The following is a 20,916-nucleotide window of genomic DNA, read 5'->3' as shown; positions in this document are numbered from 1 at the left end:
GCTTCTCACCAGCCGGCCCCAGCCAAGGCCATAAAGCAATAAACCTGTCGGCTATCTCCCAGCCTCCCTTCCTTTTCCCAGCGGGAAATGCTCCATGCTGATGTATCAATCTTATTATAAGTGTCCTTGTGGAGACAACTCCAAGTCTCAACAAGATAAGATAAGATAGATAAGATTCCAGGCCATCTGGTCACCTGGGAATCACCCCACCTTTGCTGTCTTCTTGCTCTCCCGTCAAAATGCCTATGTGCCCCCTCCCTTATGTGGTGGGCTCTATATCTGCCCGGAGTGTCCCTTTGTACTTTGTTATCATCAAGATCTTTGCTTAGGAAGATCTTGGTTTGCCTTAGCGTTCTGTAGACTCTCTTAGAATCCTCAACTGGCTGTTGGATTTCGGATGTGCCTTTATCTTGGACTCTGCAGGCTGGGCTCAGCCTAATTCCTGACAGTGAGCAACAGTGTGACATCTGAAATAAGAAATCAACAGCAATATTGGAAATTACACACATTCTTCTAAGTAACTGAATATAACATTTTTGTAAAAAAAAAAAAAACATTTTTAATTTCTGATTTTGCACAGTGATTTCTGGTCTGTCGGGTTACAACCACCAGGTGGTCGGGAACCCTATTTGTCATGCATAAAAAATATGTAAATCCTATTTACATTTATTTCATAGAGTATTTACATCCCCAACTTTGTATCTGAACAATAAAAAAGGCATCACACAATTGTTAAGAATTCATACAAAACGGTTAGCACCAATAGCAGCTATTAAAAACATACAATGACACAAGAGGGATGGGGATTTTTTAAAGGCCTTTTGGGGAACAAGAAAAGTTTTCAGCTGACACTGGGGGGCCTCTAGTGAGGAAATTGTCCACTATACAGAGAGAAGTGGCTCAGGGGAGCATAATCCTGTCAGATCTCAGAAGCTAAGCAGATTTGGTCCTGGTTAATACTTAGATGGGAAAGCACCCAAGATGTTCCAGGTTTGCTTTCTAGAAACAGGTAATGGCAAATCACCTTTGAACATCCGTTGCCTTGAAAGACCAATGGGAATGCCATAAAGGGGCTAGTTGCCCTCTGGCCACCAGCAGAAGATGGGGGGAAGGGTTACCAGATCCTGATTGGAAAACTCCTGAAGATTTGGGAGTAAAGCCTGGGGAGGACTGGGAATCTTAGTCCCAGAAAATTCACCCACCAAAGCATCCATTTTCTCCAGGGGAAATAATCTCTGTAGTCTGGAGATGAGCTATAACTTCAACCCAGGTCCCACTTGAAGGCTGGCATTCCTAGATCACCATTAGTTGGCTGCGACTCAAAGGCACTTTTCATACACATGTATGCCTACAGTGAAGAGTGAGCCCCACAGGACATTTGCTGAGAAAAACCTGGTGCAAAATTCTAATGGCTGTCTCCATCAGGTGACGAACCAACAGTCGACCTTTCGGCAAGAAGCCGGAAGTACAGATGAAGGCAGCAAATGAAATCCTTATGGGCTTCAGAAAACCGTCAGTGTATAGAAACTTGAATCTGTCTTTTAGGCCAGCTCGTGGGCTATGGTGGAGCAGCCCAGTTCATCAACTGAATCAGCCGCTTCTTTCTTGCGACCAGAAAGCCCCCCCAGAGAGTGGACAGTCCCTTCAAGCAAAGTCCGTCTGAAGGCCCCGGCCAGGTTCAAGCGGTTTATTTCTCGGCGGAAGTCCAGGCCCATGAAGAAGTAGAGGATGGGGTTGGTGCAGCTGTTCAGGTAAGCCAGACACGAAGCGAGAGGAAGGCCGATGGAGACTGCCTGGCCTTTGTAGCCCTTCAGTTTGAGCAAGAGGAAGAGATGGTAGGGTGCCCAGCAGAGGAAGAACGTTATGACAATCAACAGGATGACCTTGAAGGGCTTCTTGGAGCGAATGGTGGCTTGGCGTTGCTTCACCTTCACTGCAATCACCCCGTAGCAAGCCACAATGATGACAAAGGGGGCCAAGAACCCACAGACCAGCCTCAGCAGATATAAGACCCACTTCACACTCTCCCCATCCCCCAGGGCAAGGGAGCATTTTGTCTCATTGCGCTTGGAATCAAAGATCACAGTTCGATAGACGTAAAAAGGGAGGCTGGCTGCGGTGGCCGCCGACCAAGCGCCGAAGGCGGACAGCCACGCCAAGCGAGGGCCGCGGCGATTTCGGGACCACACCGGGTAGAGCACAGAGGCGGCCCGGTCCATGCTGATGGCCGCCAAGAGGAAGACGCTGCAGAACATGTTGAGGTACTTGGTGAAGCTGTTGGCTTTGCACAGGAAGCTCCCGAAGGGCCAGTTGCCTTTGTAGAAAGCGTTCTTCATCAGGGGCACGATCCGGCTGATGGAGAACAGGAAGTCCGCCAAGGCTAGGTTGAGGAAAAAGATGCAGTTGACGACGCAAGAGGCCTGGCGGACTGTGATGGCGATCACGGCTCCGTTGCCAAGGGAACCAAGGAGGAAGACCACGCTGTAGAAGAAGGCCTGAACCATGTCCACGATGTCGCTTGCATCAGTTTTGCCTTTAGGGGGCGTCAACCAAGAGGCACCAGTAGGCCACAGGGCAGTGAGGTTGGCCTCCATAGTGGAACCTGGCAAAGAAAAAGAGATAGGGGTAATGAGATGGGTCTTTTTCTGTGTGGGAGGCTTGAGGGGGCAGAAGTTCCTCATTTTTGGACCTTTGTGCCATTCTGCCTGTTGGCACTGGAGCTGAGTCATGAATACCACCTTTCAATACCCTGGGCACAAGCTTGAGTTGTGGTAGAAGCTGAGAGGCAGAGTTTGGGACCTCCTGTCATAGTGAATGAGTTAAGTAAGCAAAATGTGGCCATATGGTGAAGAGGTTAAACAATGAGGAATCTCTGCGAGGCAAAAGTGTAAACAAGAAATTTTACTAGAGAATAGCTTCGACTTGAATACAAACAATGTTATTATTTAGGGCAGGGGTAGTCAAACTGCGGCCCTCCAGATGTCTATGGACCACAATTCCCAGAAGCCCCTGCCAGCATTTGCTGGCAGGGGCTTCTGGGAATTGTGGTCCATGGACATCTGGAGGGCCGCAGTTTGACTACCCCTGATTTAGGGGATGAATCCTCCGTAGTTCTCAAACAATTTCTGGTAAATAAGCTTGTTTTCTTCGAGCTCCATCGAGAGAACTAAGTGGGCTGGCATACTCATATCCCATCCATTTAGGGATCCAAGTCTACAAGCCGTAATAACACATTATAAACACAAATGGATTTATTTTGAAAGCAATCAGAACAATCCTAGGCACATGGACAGGAAGAAGCTTAAATGAGAATGGCTGAGCCAACACCAAACAAAAAAGTCTTCACTTGCTAGCAGCAAAAGGCAATACTATCAGGGACAGTCAAAATCCCCTAGGAATTCTGTAATTTTGGGGCCATGACAAAGAATCCCTTTCTTCGGCTGCCACACATCTCAACTCAGATGGCAGAGCCCTACAAAACAGGGATTATCATAGTAAGGTAGGATCCCTATGGGAGCAGCCCATATAGGTGAGAATGGATTAAAGTCCAATTCAATGAATGAGGACTTCTGTAAAGCCAAAATATCTGCTTGTCACACACACACACAATACCTTTATTGGCATAAAGCAGCTTAGCAAGATAAACAAAGATAGTCCAGATACATCAGTCAGTTTAAATTTAAAAACTGAAGACAGAAATTCTGCCATAACAAAAGTGACATCGGCATCCTTATCACTCAATAAAAATGGGCAGATCAGGTCTCTTGAATGGTTTCTTCAAAAATATCTGCTTAACAATGAGGCTTCCTGTTGCATCTCTGCATGATTTGCAGCACAGACCATAAAGGCTAACAAAAATTGTGAGGGGATGAGTTCTGTGAATTTTTATGGCTTTCAGACTTGGGATCCCTAGATGGATGCAATGTAAGTATGCCAACACACTCACTTAGTTCTCCTGATGAAGCTCAGCGAAAAGAAGCTTATTTACCAGAAATTGTTTGAGAACTAAGGAGGACTCATAGAATCATAGAATAATAATGACCTCCTGGGTCATCTAGTCCAACCCCCTGCACTGTGCAGGACACACACAACCCTATTGCTCATCCACTGTAACCTCCCATCCCCTTGAACCTTCACAGAATCAGCCTCTCCGCCAGCCTCTGTTTAAAAATTTCCAAAGACAGAGAATCCACCACCTCCCGTGAAACCAGTCTAACTGGCAGGAACTTCTTCTGAATGTTAAGACGGAATTTCTTTTGCATTAATTTCATCCCATTGGTTCTGATCCGTCCCTCTGGGGCAAGAGAGAACAACTCTGCTCCATCCTCTATATGGCACCCTTTTAAATACTTGAAGATGGTTATGAGATCCCCTCTCAGTCATTTCCTCTCTAAGCTGAACAGACCAAGCTCCCCCAACTTTTCCTCATATGTCTTGGTCTCCAAACCCCCACCATCTTTGTTGTCCTCCTCTGGACACGCTCCAGTTTGCCTACATCCCTCTTCAACTCGGGTGCCCAAAACTGAACACAAGACTCAAAGTGAGGCCGAACCAGAGCAGAGTACAGTGGCACCATCACCTCCTGAGATCTGGACATGATACTCTGATACAGCCCCAAATCTCATTTGCCTTTTTAGCCACCGAGTCTGACATGCTGACTCATATTCAATGTATGGTCTACTAAGACTCCTAGATCCTTTCCCCACATACTACTGCCAAGACAAGTCTCCCCCATCCTATATTGATGTAATTGGTTTTTCCTAACCTGTCAAGATCATCCTGTATTCCAATTCTGTCTTCTGTTGTGTTTGCTACCCATCCCAGTATAGTATTGTCTCCAAATTTAATAAGTACCCCCTCTAATCCTTCATCCAAATCATTTATAAATATGTTGAACAACACAGGCCCCTGGTCAGATCCCTGGGGAACTCCACTTGTCACTCTTCTCCAAGACGATGCTGAACCATTAACAAGTACCCTCAGAGTACCATTTGTCAACCAGTTATTGATCCACCTGACAGAATTAGGATCCATACCGCATTTTACCAACTTGTCAACAAGAATATCATATGGACCCTTATCAAAAGCTTTACTGATATGCAGATAAACTATGTCCACAGCATCCTCCTGATCCAGCAAGGTAGCCACTTTCCCAAAAAAGAGATAAGGTTGGTCTGACATGACTTCTTTTTGTGCAACCCGTGCTTAGAAATCACAGTGCTCTGTTCCAGCTGCTCAAAGACTGACTGTTTGATGATTTGTTCCAACATTTTGCCACCTACAGATGTCAAGCTGACTGGTCGGTAGTTGCCCGGATCCTCCTTTTTCCCTTTCTTGAAGATGGGGAAAACATTGTTCTGCCTCCAATCATCTGGCACCTCACCTGTTCTCCAAGTGTCAAAAATAATGGACAGAGGTTCAGAGATGACATCTGCAAGTTCTTTTAGTACCCTTGGATGCAGCTCATCTGGCCCAGAAGATTTTGTTTCATTTAAAGAAACTAGGTGTTTATGTTGTTGTTGTTATGTGCGAAGTCGTGTCCGACCCATCGCGACCCCATGGACAATGATCCTCCAGGCATTCCTGTCCTCTACCATTCCCCCGAGTCCATTTAAGTTTGCACCTACTGCTTCAGTGACTCCATCCAGCCACCTCATTCTCTGTCGTCCCCTTCTTCTTTTGCCCTCCATCGCTCCCAGCATTAGGCTCTTCTCCAGGGAGTCCTTCCTTCTCAGGTGTTTATAGACTGCCCCAACAGTGATCCTTGGCCACCATTCCCATCCCCCTGTTGAATTAAGTTTTTGCCACATTGAGCACTATTTCCCTCACAAGAGAAGACTGAGGAGAAATAGGAGTTAAGCAGTTCAGCCCTTTCTTCATCATCTGTTATAATTTCACTTTCTTTCCCTCGCAGTGGTCCTACAGAGTCCCTGCTCTTATTCTTACTTGAAATATAACTAAAGAAGCCTTTTTTGCTATGTTTCGGACTTCTTGCTAGCCTAAGCTCCTAATAAGCTTTAGCTTTTCTAACACTCTCCCTACAATAATTCGTTATTTGTTAATAGTCATCCTTGGTAGTAAGGCCTTCCTTCCATTTCCTAAATGACTCTCTTTTATTTCTCAAATCATTTGAAAGCTGCTTATGGAGCCACCTTGGCTCCCTTAGGCTCCTTTCCTTCTTAATTGTTTGTGATTGAGCCATCATTTTTTCACTTTTAAAAAACTCCCAACCCTCTTGGACTCCCACCTCTTTGTCTTTCTGACTACGGGAATCTGCCCAACATACCTTTAAATCATCCCCTAAATCAGGGGTAGTCAACCTGTCATCCTCCAGATGTTCATGGACTACAATTCCCATGAGCCCCTGCCAGCAAACGCTGGCAGGGGCTCATGGGAATTGTAGTCCACGAACATCAGGAGGACCACAGGTTGACTATTCCCACCCTAAATAATACTTTTGTTTGTATACAAGTAGAAGCTATACCCTTTCTTGTTTACACTTTTGCCTTACAGGGACTCAGTATTGTTTAACCTATGGTGCTCCAGGACTCTTGTTCCTTTCCGCTACAGGCAAACACGGCTACCCATCTTGATCTAGCTCCGACCTTGCCCCTTCCAACCACCCTCCTCTGAGTTTTAGTCATCTCCTTTGCCCTCTGCACCAGAAACAGCTGGATCATTCGAACATTCCCAATACAGAGAATCTCCACTGCCAAAAGAGGCTGCCTTCTATAGATCCGCATGAGTCACTGTACTATGTCTCCAGTCAGGAGCACACTAGGAGCTTTGAGATGCACAGAGATGCTGGGACGGGTTCTTGAAAAGTGAATAATTCTAACGAAAGATGACTTGAATTTCTCTGCCCTGATCTTTTGACCTGCACATCTCCGTTTTGATTCAGCTTCTCCCTTTTTGACACTAGACCCAGGATTCTTTATCTGCTGGCCAGATTCCACTTCCTCATCCCTATTTTATCTCCCAAACTTCACATATTTTTGACAGCGTTTATGAGTTAATAAAACCAGTGTTGTAATGTGCATCAACGGTGCACAGCGTCTAGGAAAACATCCGAGCAATTGCATATAAAACGACACAGAAAAACACTACCCCAGGCATACCAAATGTGATCTAAACTAAGAAACCGACAGTGCGGAGCCCAAAACGGTGGGCAAAAATGCAAAAGAAAGAAGCGAAACTGGAAATATGCACATATCCCCAGTTCTTACATCCGTCGGAATGAAACCTGTTGGGCGAAACAGAGAAGTAGATTTGAATCCATTAGCACCTTAGAGAGAAAAGTGATTTCACAGGTATAATCTTTTGAATCTACTAAACTTGACTCTACCTGTTGTACTGCAGGCCAGCGCAGCCCCCCTCCGATGCAGTGACCTTTGCCTCCTTCCTTCCCGACAGTTGAAACCGAATTAAGATTTTGAAATGCTGCTGTCTTTTCAGAATGAGGGCCTAGCCTGGTTTGCAGTCTGTATTGTAATCTGTTGCCATTTAGGATCTGCGTTGTGGATGCTTCCTGCCCACCATTATCTCATAACATCTAATCAGCATTGCGGGGAGATGCAGATGCACCAAAATCTTGCAAGCCAACTTAGAACGCTCGAAAAGAAAGAAAGAAAGAAAGAAAGAAAGAGTACTTTGCAAAACAAAAAACAAACCTTATAGCAGGAGTTTGCCATTCACTGCCCAAAATCATTTTGAGTGTGTTGGGGGTCAGGCCTTTGTCTAATACTCATTTAGGAAAGTGTTGTCTTCTCCAATCAGTCATGGGGCCATTCTCTGCTCTCCTAGGATCGAACCTGGGACTTTCTGCATGCCAAGCAAAGGCTCATCTACTCAGCTGTAGCTCCCCGCTAGAAGTTTAGGGTCACTACTAAAGAGCAGTTACATTTGGTGATGATAATATTTGTAGAAGTCTGCATAGTGGATATCATAGAAACATTTGGAGATTGAACCACATACATATTACCATAGGATTCAGGTCCTATCCTTCTGATATATGATAGGAATTCATTTAAAGAGGACTGATTATTAAAGGTTAAAGAGTATCTTACATCACTGACGAAGAGACCGAAAACGAAAAAATACCTAGGAGTTGGTTTTGATGTTTTGGAAGATCGAGGAATTGTTTACAGTGGAATAAACTGTTCTTTGCCATCTCCAGCTTGAAAATCATTTCATTTGCTTGTCCCCCGAGAAGTTGGCAGAGGAGGAGACATGGACAGGAAAACCCAGAATGGCTCAATCCTGTAAACGTACTGAGCACCAAAAGCAAAGTGGAACAAAAGGCACGCAGGCTACACACACAACAACACAAATCCCAGGGCAGACGCCGTGAGCGCCTAGCCACAAATGAGGAGAAACCTAAACAGTGGTCCCACTACACAGCAGTCCTCCCTAGATGGGGACGAAGCGTGCTTCCCTTGCGCGGAATGCTCACAGGAACAGAACACAGGAAGCCCAACATCAAGGAGATGAAGAATCCCAAACCCATCCCATTACCTGTCCCCAGCTCCAGAGGAGTTCGCTCTTCTCCTGTCTGCCACAAACGTCCTTTTACAGGAAACGGGTGGTTTGCTTGCTCACTGCCTTCCCGCAGCCTGTCTGAGGGCTTGGCCTTGGGCCAACCTGAGAGCTGGCTCTCGATGAAAAGCGGAATCTGGTGCGAAAAGAGGAATCGCTTTTTGAGAGGCAGAGGGGAGAACACCAAGGCCAGTGTGGAGTAAGGAAATGTTGCCAGATGTATGCATGTGGCAGCTTGAGGCCGTGCGAAGCTGGGAGGGCAGTGACCGGGGTTTCTAAAAAACAGGGATCATTGTTCGATAAAATCTCACTCTCTTAAATTGGGGCAAGATGATTCACAGAGTCTGAGAGTTCCCTAGGAATATGCCTTGCAACAGGCAGTGTTTTATTAAGATATGAGCAGAAGGCTGAATTTCACAAGCTGAATAAAGGAGGCAAACGAGCAACAGCGTGGTGTAATTTCTTCTGATGTTTTAACAATTGCAGCGCTTCTGCTGACCAAGCTGAGGAGTTCTACTCCAATTGTCTCCAATTTTGTTGGTCTGTGTCGCTGGTAAAACTGAGAGCATTTCCGCACATTATTAAAAATAGCGTTACGCCAGCTGAATGGTGTAGCGCTAAGAGCTGTCTCGCTCTTGTCTGCCACCTTCTTACGCTTCTTGCACCCCACAAGTGCTGCTGGAAATGGCGGAAGAGAGTAATGCGCTTTATACGCTACTCTCTTCTGCCTGTCAATCAATCCTGGCAACCAATCCCCTTTCTCCATGTTTTAAAGGGCACGCGATGCCTCCTAATTTTTTAAAATTTAATACTTCTCCATTTAAACACCTATGCATCTAATCATAGATGCATAGTGCTTTTGGAATGCCACCCCTTATGGAATCACGAGTCTTGATACTTTAAAAAAAAATCTCGCTCCTGATTTTGGAGGGGAGGGGGAGGACTTTAGAGAGTCATGCATTGTGTAACAACTTTGGGAGAGAATTATTTCTGGCATCACCTGCATGCTTGTTTACCTATTCATTGCGTGAGGCTGTGCTTAATTTTTAAAAAGCACTTCCCATCCCCTGGAAGAAGGGAGAGGGAGGCAGGTACAAGGGCAGCACATTGGAGGAGGACATAGCGCTTCTTCACCTCCATGCATTTCGTTGGCTGGTAGCCTGCTGGTTGCTCTCCTGGAGCTTGCGCTTTTTAGGTTGTGGAATCCACTTTATGCGATTCCCCAACTAGCGCTTGATGTAGCAAGCAGTCTGCTGCATAGACACTGTTGGCAAGACATGTGGAATGGATAGAATATAACGACTCTCCATAGTCAATGAACAGGCAGGCTCATTTCTTTCTGCAAAAAGTATTAGAACACGCAAGAACTGCAGTTTGCATAGTCGAGCACAATATAATGGGTGTCCTGCAGGGGGCATTGAAGGAGGAGCATATTTAACATAGTTAGGACAGGAAATTGCTGGTGATTGTCAAATTATTTCCTCTAATGTCCTGATTGGAAGCCAACAGGAGAGTTCCTGCTTTTTTAACACACTGCTTCTCTACTTGCCTCCAGAACACACCTGGAGTACTGTGTGCAGTTCTGGAGGCCTCACTTCAAGAAGGACGTAGATAAAATTGAAAGGGTACAGAGGAGAGCGACGAAGATGATCTGGGGCCAAGGGACCAAGCCCTATGAAGATAGGTTGAGGGACTTGGGAATGTTCAGCCTGGAGAAAAGGAGGCTGAGAGGGGACATGATAGCCCTCTTTAAGTATTTGAAAGGTTGTCACTTGGAGGAGGGCAGGATGCTGTTCCCGTTGGCTGCAGAGGAGAGGACATGCAGTAATGGGTTTAAACTACAAGTACAACGATATAGGCTAGATATCAGGAAAAAAAATTTCACAGTCAGAGTAGTTCAGCAGTGGAATAGGCTGCCTAAGGAGGTGGTGAGCTCCCCCTCACTGGCAGTCTTCAAGCAAAGGTTGGATACACACTTTTCCTGGATGCTTTAGGATGCTTAGGGCTGATCCTGCGTTGAGCAGGGGGTTGGACTAGATGGCCTGAATGGCCCCTTCCAACTCTATGATTCTATGATTCTATGATTCCAACAGCAGCTGAACAACAGAATGACTGCCGACAACAGCTACCACTTAGATCTCTCCTCTCCTCTTTCCATGCATAGTTATTTCTCTTTTGAATAAAAACTATTTTATTCTTTAAGCAGTCTGGTGCTCTGCTCTCACTGCATATTGAAACTCTGCCAGCAAAAAATGGGAGAAACATCCAAAATTTTAGCAACGTACTCCAATGCGACATAGATGTGACATAGGCTCATTGGGAATGTTGGGGTGATGCTCTGGTTTTTGAGCAAAAATTCTGTGGTGGAAGCTAATTTTACCATAGAGTTTCTGCCCCCAAACCAGAGCATTGCCACGATGTCCTTGACGTGCTTTCATCTCTTCCAGGTCACATTTAAAGTCACATGGGCACATAGCTGAAACATTGGTCGAGGCTCCCTTTTCCTGGTAAGCCCACTCCCCAACTCCCACCAGCTGTCCAGAGAGCTCTGGCCACCCAAATGCGCTGCCATGAAGTCCACCCTTCAAAGCTGCCACTTTCTCCAGCGCCTTTTCCTCATTTGTTATTTGCCAGCACATTCTCGCTGCATTGAATTCTGAATACAGACCCCAAATTTGTGCCTGGCATTCTACATTTATGGTTTTCTCCAGCGCTGTCTGGAAGTTCATTTGTAGTTTGCATTGTGCGCTTCTGTGGAGAGAACTTGTGTTCCCCCTTTCTGCCTTGCCTCCTTTCCATTTTTTTTAAAGCTGAGCATGTGCAGTAATGCCATCACCTAACTGGTGTCTTGATGCAGTCTGGAGATCAGATGCAACACGAGGAGGTCTCTAGGCCCCACCTGGAGGTTGGTAACCCTACCTCATCCTAGGTGCTTCTGAAAGGAGTGGAAGACCGTCAATGAGAAGGCAAAGGCATTTGGTCCCTGCTCAGAAACCCTCTATTCATTAACTTAATTATATGTTATTTATTGTTCCCCCTTTCTCAGTGGGACTCAAGGTGGATTACACAGGAAACAAAGCAGTTCAATCAATAGGGTGAGACATCTGATAAGACCACACAATTGGATTTGACTTGTAGGAATCTGGAAATCAACTGGAGGTTAGGCACTGTGTTGTGTATGCAGATCTGCCGAGGATTGGAGCCTGAAGTTCGAGGCAGGATCATAATTCTGATCTAACAAGCAGGATGAATATTAAGGCCCATTCAGCACAAGGACCAATGTTGCCAATTGATTTCACAAAGCAATAACGCTATTTTAAATAGTGGAATCTCGGCGTTCCGCATACCTGCATTTGTAGTGGAATCCAGTAGCGGTTCATTCATTCCCCACAGGTTTCTGGTCTCGCAGGAATCGCTAGAAAGGAAGCGATTTTCTTCTGTGCTTGTTCCCGTCCCTGGCCGTCAATAAAACGAACAGCCAATGGGCGGTTGTTATCATGCTCCCGAAAAGCCCCTTCCCCTTTAAGCACAGTTTAAAACACACACACACACAAACACACATTTGAACGAATATGCCTTGATTCTTCCTAACGTAGAGACCCATCTAGCTGGCGTGTGAGCTGGCGAGTCATCGTTACCATGCTCCCCCGAGTGGAAAAAAAATCCCCCTCCACACGGGGGCGATTTTTGGGTGAAATTAAAGGGAACTGGCAAACAGGGGGCTGTGTTGTGCTTGTGGACTTAGCTTTAAAGCACTTCTGTGGAGAGACTGTAGCCGGAGAAGCCTCGCTGGGTGAATCAAGCCTCGCTGGTTTGTTGCTTTCCCCGCTCACTCCGAGGAAAAAAAAATGGTGATCGCTTTGCTAGAAGTTCGGAGGAGAGAGCCAGGGGGAGGGACTTTGTTGCAACCACTACATTGAGGGCCATTTCGCACGGCTTCAAAATAGCACAATGGTTGCTAATTGGAAACGCTACTAATTTGCCATAACCCACGACGTCGTAGACAATCTGCAACAATCCTGAAACCGACCCGCAAAAAGCGCTTCGTTGTAGCGCTTTCAGGGGAATCCAGAAAAGTGGATTCACCCTCCGGATAGCGATACACTCCTGCAACCAATCTGCAACAGTAGCGCTAAAGACCTGTGCGTTACCATTGTTGCTGGTTCTTCAAAGTCCCTCCTCCTGAGCCTGTCCTCCAAACTTCCGGCGAAGCGATCGCCATTTTTTTTTCTCCGAGCGAGCGGGGATAAACGCACCAGCGAGCCTCTTTCTGTTTAGAGGCTTCCCTGGCTTCAGTCCTTCACCTTTAGTCACTAAGCACAAACCACATAAAAGCCCGTATGCTGAAATAAAGTCCCTTTATTTTTTACACATTAATTCAGCCGAAAATCGGGCCCGTGAGAGGGGGGGGGATTTTTTTTTTATCACTCGAGGCAGCGTGCCAACGATCATACAATCAAACGACAGCTCACATTAGGCAGCTGGATGGGTCTCTCCGTTGCAACGAATCTACCTAGATTCGTTGCTATGGGTCTGTTTTTTTTTTTTAAACCTTTCTTAAAGGGAAAGGGGCTGTTTGGGAGCATGCTAACGGCTGCCCATTGGCTGCTTGACGGCCAGGGGCGGGACGAGCTTGGCAATAGCGCTTCCTTTCTAGCGATTTCTGCCGAGACCGGAAGCCTGTGGGAAACGCTAAAAAACGCAACTGATTCCACTACAAAGGCAGGTATGCATAACGACGAATTCCACTATTTTAAATGGCGATTTTTCATTCCGCAAACAATTTGCAACAAAGATCCCCGTGCGAAAAGGCCCTGAGAATGCACAGGTCTTTTTCACAAGTGTTGCAGGTTGTTGGCAGGAGTGTAGCGATTTTCTGAGGGTGAATCCACTTTTCAGGATTCACCGGAAATCGCTACAGCGAAGCGATTTTAGCGCTAGTATTGCAGGAGTGTTTCAGATTGTGTGCGACGTCATGTGGAACATCAAATTTGTAGCGTTTACCATTTGTAAGACTTCTGCTACTTTTAACTCGTGCGGAATGGACCTAAATATGAGCCATGAAATGAAAGCAGAATTTATACGATAGGAGCCTACTTAGCAGCAACAGCTAGCAAAAACTGTTCATAGGCCCTTGCCCTCTTTCACATGTCCCAGTGCAAACCCAGTGTCTGGAATGCCTTAAGCTAGGAGTATCAGTTGTTATAATAGTCTTACTCTCTGTTAAGAGATTGTTTCTCTAAACTGAAGTTTCCTCTCGAAAACAATGATTGAAAACAATGAAATCGATCTCCCATGAAAAAGCCAAGCAGTGAAACACACCGGGATCTGTTTAATATTCTGGACATCAAAGTACCAGCTGAAGTTTGAAGAGGCCTTAGAAGTCTGTTTATTGTACTGTAACATTCAATACACCATACGGGTATCTCAGTGCCCTATTACTTGGCCATTACTTGCCCTGGCATTGAAAACAGGATGGGAGGGCCAATTCCAATTCATCAAGGCAGGGGTGGTCAAACTGCGGCCCTCCAGATGTCCATGGACTACAATTCCCAGGAGCCCCTCCTGGGAATTGTAGTCCATGGACATCTGGAGGGCTGCAGTTTGACTACCCCTGCATCGAGGCCTGGGGACCTCTAAACAGGCATACAATTTTGCGGAGATTCCCTCCTGAATTGCTTCAGCTAGGTGAGAAGACCTTGGATGCTGCCAAACTGATCTCTCCTTGCGAAGTAGTTGTTAAGAATGGTGGGCTCCAACCTGGAGAACCGGGTTTGGTTTCCCATTTCTCCTCCACACAGAGCCTGCTGGGCGATCATCAAGACAGTCACAGTTCTCACAGGACTCTCTCAGCCCAACCTACCTCAGGAGATGCCTGTTGTGGGGAGAGGAAGGGGAAGATGGTTGCAGGCCTCCTTAAGGGAAAGAAAAGTGGGGTATAAAACCGTACTCTTCTTTGAGAAGAGAAACGCCAAGTCAGTCCCAAGAGACCTCCTTGTCCCATCATGCATTGCATCCATATTGACAAGTGGTGCTTTCATTTGCTTGATGAACAAGAGACTTTTGAAAATGTCTTTGTCTCCAGTTTTGTCACCTTTCAAGTGAGTGGAGAGGGAAGTCCAAGCGGCCAATCTCAGCCAGCGAAACCTGCATGGATTCAAACGCAAAGGCCTCACTTCCCTTTTCAGCATGGTGAGCCTGCGCATGTGGTGGTTAAGAGCAGCAGCTTCTAATCTGGAGAGCTGGGTTTGATTTCCTGCTCCTTCATGTTCAGCCAGCTGGGTGACCTTGGCCTAGTCACAGTCCTGATAGTGCTGTTCTCACTGAGCAGTCCTGTCAGGGCTCTCTCAGCCTCACCTACCTCACAGGGGGTCTGCTGTGGGGAGAGGAAGAGTAGGCAATCTCAAGCTGCTTTGAGACTCCTTTGGACAGTGAAAAACCTGGTTAAAAAAATGAACTCTTCTTCTTCCTGGGATAAGAGGCCTTTCTTTCCTCTCCCACAGGACTCCTAAAGCGATATAGTGCTCAGAGCAGACTCCACCTCTGACCTTCCCTTTCCCAGGCCAGCAAGAAAACAAAGAGGAGGCGTCAGATTTGGCCTTTGACTTCATTTATGGCCTCTGTTTAGCCCCAGACATATTTCTAATTCCAGGGCTACATTTTAGAGCCTAATAAGCAAAATGACAGCTTCTTTTCCAGTGTGACTGAGCGGCCACAAGTAGCTCGCCCACATTCCTGTATATAAATAGGATTAGAGAAGCTCTGCTAGGTCAGCCCAGCCAGGATTATGTATGCTTAACCCTTTGCCCCTTCCCCTTCCTCTTGAGAGCCAGTTTGGTATCATGGTTAAGTAGCAGTGCCCACTAATCTGGAGCACTGAGTCTCATTTCCCACTTCTCTACATGCAGCCAGCTGCATGGCCTTGGGCCAGCCCCAGTTCTCTCAAGGGTCTCTCAGCCTCACCAATCTCACAGGCTGCCTGTTCTGGAGAAAGGAAGGGGAAAGTGTTTGTAAGCTGCTATGAGACATCTTTGTATACTGAAAAGTGGGGTACACAAATAGCTTCTTCTTCTTCTTCTTCTTCTTCTTCTTCTTCTTCTTCTTCTTCTCCTTGTCCTTGTCCTTGTCCTTGTCCTTGTCCTCCTCGTCCTTCTCGTCCTCGTCCTCCTCCTCTTCTCCAATTCTTCTAGCTCTTTCTTCGGTATGCTGGGAACTGTAGTCATCAGGCTATGGAAATTCCCCAGGAATGCATTTGTTACTACCTATCCCTTTTGTTGTGTTAACCTAACTTTGGGATCTGTCTCAGCAAGACCATGAGGTGGGGAGGGCATCTGTAAATAGAGAAGTTGATCTCAACTTATGTACTTAAATGATTTCTTCCTTGTGCTGCTGCCAAGAGGCCTTCAAGGTGGTGCGGGTGTATCAGTACTAGTATCTTGATGTTGGGATTGCAATCAGCAAGTAATTGGGTGAATTCAGCCTTGAAGGGCTGTTGTTGAGCTGTTTAAGCAGCTAAGCTGTACCTGTGTGCTCACTAGGGGCATCAAGGTGTCACAGGTGAGGTTGCAATGGAAAACCCTGAGCACTTGTCCTGAGGATTCCTTTGTTTAAGGTGGGCTCCTGCCCACTTCATCCTTCTTCCGGAAGAGGAAGATCAGTGTGTACATTCTGAAGCAAAGAGTATTCAATAGGCTCTCTGCTCTCTTCATATATAGTTTCACCTGCAAAGCTAGTCATAGGGGCTTGCACTGTGTTTTCTTTGTAACAACTCTTTAAGCAGACTGAAGCAGATGAATATGACATATTTCCTGTAAATAACTATGCAGTAAACATTCTCTTTTTTAAACCTCCTCAGACAGTGAGATGTTAGATATTCCCATGCATGTGCATACTGGTGTCATGGATAATACCAAGGAGCCAGCTTGGTGTAGTGTTTAAGAGTGGCAGCTTCTAATCCCCTAACATGCAGCCAACTGGGTGACCCTGGGCTTATCACAGCCCTGATAGCACTGTTCTAACCAAGCAGTTCTCTCAGAGCTCTCTCAACCCTACCTCCCTCACATGGTGTCCGTTGTGGGGAAAGGAAGGGAAACCACTTGGAGACTCCTTCAGGCAGTGAAAAGCGGGGTATAAAAACCAATTCTTCTTCTTTTTCTTCTGGGAGAGGAGAAAGAGAAAAAACTGCAGGAAAAGCAGTGGATAATATTACCATTCGTTGAGATGTTGTGCAAGGAAAAGCCGCAGAGGGTAGTTTCCTAGTGTCTAGGCAGCTGACTATCCACAGATCTACACAAAGTTTAGGCTCCCCAGTGTGGGTGCTGAGCACCCAAGAGAAAATGCAGGCAAAATCCAAAGAGAGATCTAGCAAAGGATCCAGGGTAAACACAGCCAGAAGCAGCCACACATGGAGTTCAGGGCACACAGCAGAGCAGGGCCTCAAAATCAGATTATGGAACACGAGCTAGAATAACAAAAGCGGCTCTTAATATGGGGGGGGGAGTAAAAGGAACAAAGGTTTCATTTTCCTATATTTGGATGGAGTTGGGGGAATTTCAGAGTCCAAGCAGCCTGCTCCTGCCTATTCTGCCCCCCTCCCCAGTCCTGCCAACGCTTTTTAGAACCGGGGGTGGCCCAACTGTGGGTCTCCAGATGTCCATGGACTACAATTCCCATGACCAAGAGACCAAGAGCTCACAGCCTCGACTCTCTATTATACAGGAGCATTTGCCTCATTATATTCAAACATTAACAAGGACGGACTCATTGCCACTGACGAAAGCCAGACTGAAAACGGAAAACAAATGAATCTAGAGACTGTTTTGGCAGAGTCAAAGTCTAAATCAGGGGTAGTCAAACTGCGGCCCTCCAGATGTCCATGGACTACAATCCCCATGAGCCCCTGCCAGCATTCGCCAGCATTCGCCACTCTGTTCCGTCCACAGCCCTTTGACTGTGAGGCTTCCAGAATTGTGGACAGATGGGGCCAGCATCTAGTCCAGGAGTAGTCAAACTGCGGCCCTCCAGATGTCCATGGACTACAATTCCCATGAGCCCCCTGCCAGCAATTGCTGGCAGGGGGCTCCTGGGAATTGTAGTCCATGGACATCTGGAGGGCCGCAGTTTGACTACCCCAGGTCTAAATAAATGACATAAGAGACGTTTTATCTTCTTATACTTAATTAAGCCACTGGATAGATTCTGTCTCTCCTTTGTGGCATATTTATGACTGACAGCTGGTAGGGGCTTATGGGAATTGTAGTCCATGGACATCTGGAGAGCCACGGTCCACCTCTGCTTTAGAACAATGGCCAATGAAGGACAGGGCTAGAGTTTCTAACCTCCAGATGGCACCTGGAGATCTACTGATGTTTACAATTGATCTTTAGAGGACCAAGGTCAGTTCCCCTGGAGGACATGCCTGCTTTGGAGGGCAGATTCTATGCCATTATACCTTGCTGAAGCCTCTTCCCAAACCAAGCCCTTCCCAGGCTCCATCCCCCAAATCTCTAGGCATTTCCCATTCTAGAGCTGGCATCTCTGGGCAGGGGGACATTTCTGAGTCTGGGAGAAGAGATGGATTGGGTGCAACTCAAGGATTAAAACTGGGTGCTGACGAAATGGGAGCTCAACAGAGTTGACCGCACAGCAACCAACCGACCAGGGGAAAGACCAGGGGAAAGACTAATTGTAATGCTATTCACCTTTTTCAACCTTTTACCAGGGAGGAGCCCTGGAAATAATTTTTCAGGCTTTGAGGAGCCCCGGAAGTGATGCCAACAGGCCACACCTCCCAGCCATGCCCCTGGAAGTAACATCACTGCCCACGTTAACAGGTAGGCTCAAGGAAGACTGGGCAAAGAGACAAAAGGCAGTTTAAGGTAGGAGTAGGCATGCAGGCTCTGCCCCCTCCAAGGTGCAGAAATCGTGAGAGATCTCACTCAGAAGAAGAAGAAGAGTTGGTTCTTATATGCCGCTTTTCCCTACCCGAAGGAGGCTCAAAGTGGCTTACAGTCGCCTTCCCTTTCATCTCCCCACAACAGATACCCTGTGAGGTGGGTGAGGCCGAGAGAGCCCTGATATCACTGCCTGGTCAGAACAGTTTTATCAGTGCCGTGGCGAGCCCAAGGTCACCCAGCTGGCTGCATGTGGGGGAGTGCAGAATCGAACCCAGCATGCCAGATTAGAAGTCCGCACTCCTAACCACTACACCAAACTGGCTCTCACTCAGATATCTCAAACTTGGGAGGCAGGTTGGGGGAGCAATGACCATTGGCCAGTTCCCTAGTTTGTGACCAAGTCCATTAAGGCAGGAGGGGGAAGGCCCCTGGTTGGAAATCCCTAAATTCTGTTGCAGGACAGAAGGATGACAAAACATTGCTATTATGGGCTGAAAAAAGATTAAAAATGAAGATAGGTGCGACATGTATCTCTTCTCCTAAGTATACAAGAGAATGGAATCATAGATAGCATAACATTCCAATGATGTGACGATCCTCCTACTCTCTTATTTCCTATAATTTTGACAGTCTTAACTGGCCCAAACTAGTTTGTGGCTTTGGTGGCAGGCTCCTGTCTAATCCAGGATGTTCTCATTACTGGTTTTACCTCTGCCTCCATTCATTGCATTCATTGGTTTACAGCAGATAGTTTAAAACGCCTCTCTTCCACCAAGTGGAAACTCAACACTCAGCTATTTTTTTTTTTTAGAAGGACAGGAAGGTTGGTTTTTGTGGCTCTTCTGTGAGGCCTAAAACTCCATGTGTCTGCAAAAATTCTTTCATAACTTTGATGTGCAATTTTGGCAACTTATTTGAGAAAAAAACCCCCAATAAAGCTCTGCAAATAGGAGCCACTGTGAAACAATACAAGAGCATGGAGAATGATGAAGTAAAGATTCTTCGGGTCTTCTGATTACAAACAGTTAAACACCAGGAACATAAAAGGTAAAGGTAAAGGTATTCCCTGTGCAAGCACCGAGTCATGTCTGACCCTTGGGGTGATGCCCTCTAGTGTTTTCACGACAGACTCAATACGGGGTGGTTTGCCAGTGCCTTCCCCAGTCATTACCGTTTACCCCCCAGCAAGCTGGGTACTCATTTTACTGACCTCGAAAGGATGGAAGGCTTAGTCAACCTTGAGCTGGCTGCTGGGATTGAACTCCCAGCCTCATGGACAGAGCTTTCGGACAACATTTCTGCTGCCTTACTACTCTGCGCTACAAAAGGCTCTTGTGGAACATAATACCCCTGCTATCACAATTGTAGAAAAATGAGAAATAGAGTTTGGATCATAGACATTGCAATCCCAAGAGACAGTAGAATAGAAAAGAAGGAACAGGAGGAGATAGTGAAATACCAAGACCTTTGAATAGAGTTAGAGCAGAAGATCACTGTCATGCCAAATATCTTTAGAGCTTTTTGAGCAATGCCTGGAAGTTCAACAAGCAAATAAACACTCTGGACATTGAGCAAATGACACCAGTTCCAGAAGACCGTGTTGCTTGGAACAGGAAGAATCCTGCAATTCTCAAGAACTTGGATAGATATCAAATTGTGGAATACCATCTACCAGTCAGATATCTGATTGTGACCATTAATAACAATAATCATGGGAAAAAATAGCCAGAGACATTCTTCAGCCAAGATAAATGCCTTTTATTTTATACCCTGTGATATTACTGATCTTGGCAACAGTAGAATCTGAAGCTATTTACAAAAACAGTAGAAGAGCAGCTCCATTTTCAGCCGCCTGGGGAGCCAGGTCCATGTTTGGTGGCATTTGTGAGGTGACATACAGTTACAAAAGATATTTGAAAGTGTCCGAAAGAAAACTCGTGACCGAATTAACGAATTTTCATTTCATCCATCCACTTAACCCATCAGGATACATTCTCCTTTAGGAACTGCTAAAAAACCAAATAGCTCCATTCCAAATCTTGATTCCAGAGTTCAAACGATAAATTTTGGCATCACGGACCAAAAATCTAAAATTTTGAAGACATTCGGAACATTTTATTTCCATTCTAAACCGGACCTGACCTTGTGCATCCTAGATTGTAGGCAAATGTCTTATTTTGCAAGTAATTTCCCAGAAGTTCTTCATGAGGTAAAGTCACCAGGACTTTACTGTTCTGCAGCAATTGATTTTTGTTCAGATAAGCTCTGCTATATCATGTGGGCCTATCAATCCCTTTGATAATCAAGTACCAGCATAGATAAAACATACTGGATTAAAAAAACAAAAACAAAACTAGCACCTATATATTAGTTTAGCTGTAATTCTCACTAGCAATAGTTTCAATAATATTGATGAACCAAAGTGAGAGTCGTCAGAATGCACCTTTAATGATCTAAAGCAGGGGTAGTCAAACTGCGGCCCTCC

At 46.0% G+C, this 20,916-nt stretch overlaps 1 protein-coding gene across 3 annotated transcripts; it reads right to left on the bottom strand.

Moving 5' to 3' along the window:
* Positions 1 to 559: 559 nt before the first annotated feature.
* Positions 560 to 8,715, bottom strand: LOC143837061 (chemerin-like receptor 1). Of its 3 annotated transcripts, none has more exons than XM_077336480.1 (3): positions 8,515 to 8,715; positions 7,346 to 8,270; positions 560 to 2,602 (listed from the first exon to the last, which is right to left on the bottom strand). In XM_077336480.1, exon 3 carries the CDS (start codon positions 2,592 to 2,594, stop codon positions 1,542 to 1,544), a length of 1,053 nt encoding a protein of 350 aa, XP_077192595.1. In that variant the 5' UTR covers positions 2,595 to 2,602; positions 7,346 to 8,270; positions 8,515 to 8,715; the 3' UTR covers positions 560 to 1,541. The 3 variants fall into 3 exon arrangements, with proteins under 3 accessions (XP_077192595.1, XP_077192597.1, XP_077192596.1); XM_077336482.1 differs by having other exon boundaries at positions 7,346 to 7,611; XM_077336481.1 differs by lacking the exon at positions 7,346 to 8,270.
* Positions 8,716 to 20,916: the final 12,201 nt, after the last annotated feature.

This window comes from Paroedura picta, chromosome 5 (assembly GCF_049243985.1).
Source record: "Paroedura picta isolate Pp20150507F chromosome 5, Ppicta_v3.0, whole genome shotgun sequence".
Classification (NCBI taxonomy): Eukaryota; Metazoa; Chordata; class Lepidosauria; order Squamata; family Gekkonidae; genus Paroedura; species Paroedura picta.
This window is presented reverse-complemented; position numbering and strand designations above follow the sequence as displayed.

What these genes read in the sequence shown, in the direction of transcription:
- LOC143837061 (XM_077336480.1), bottom strand. Translation starts at nt 2,594, where the DNA reads ATGGAGGCCAACCTCACTGCCCTGTGGCCTACTGGTGCCTCTTGGTTG.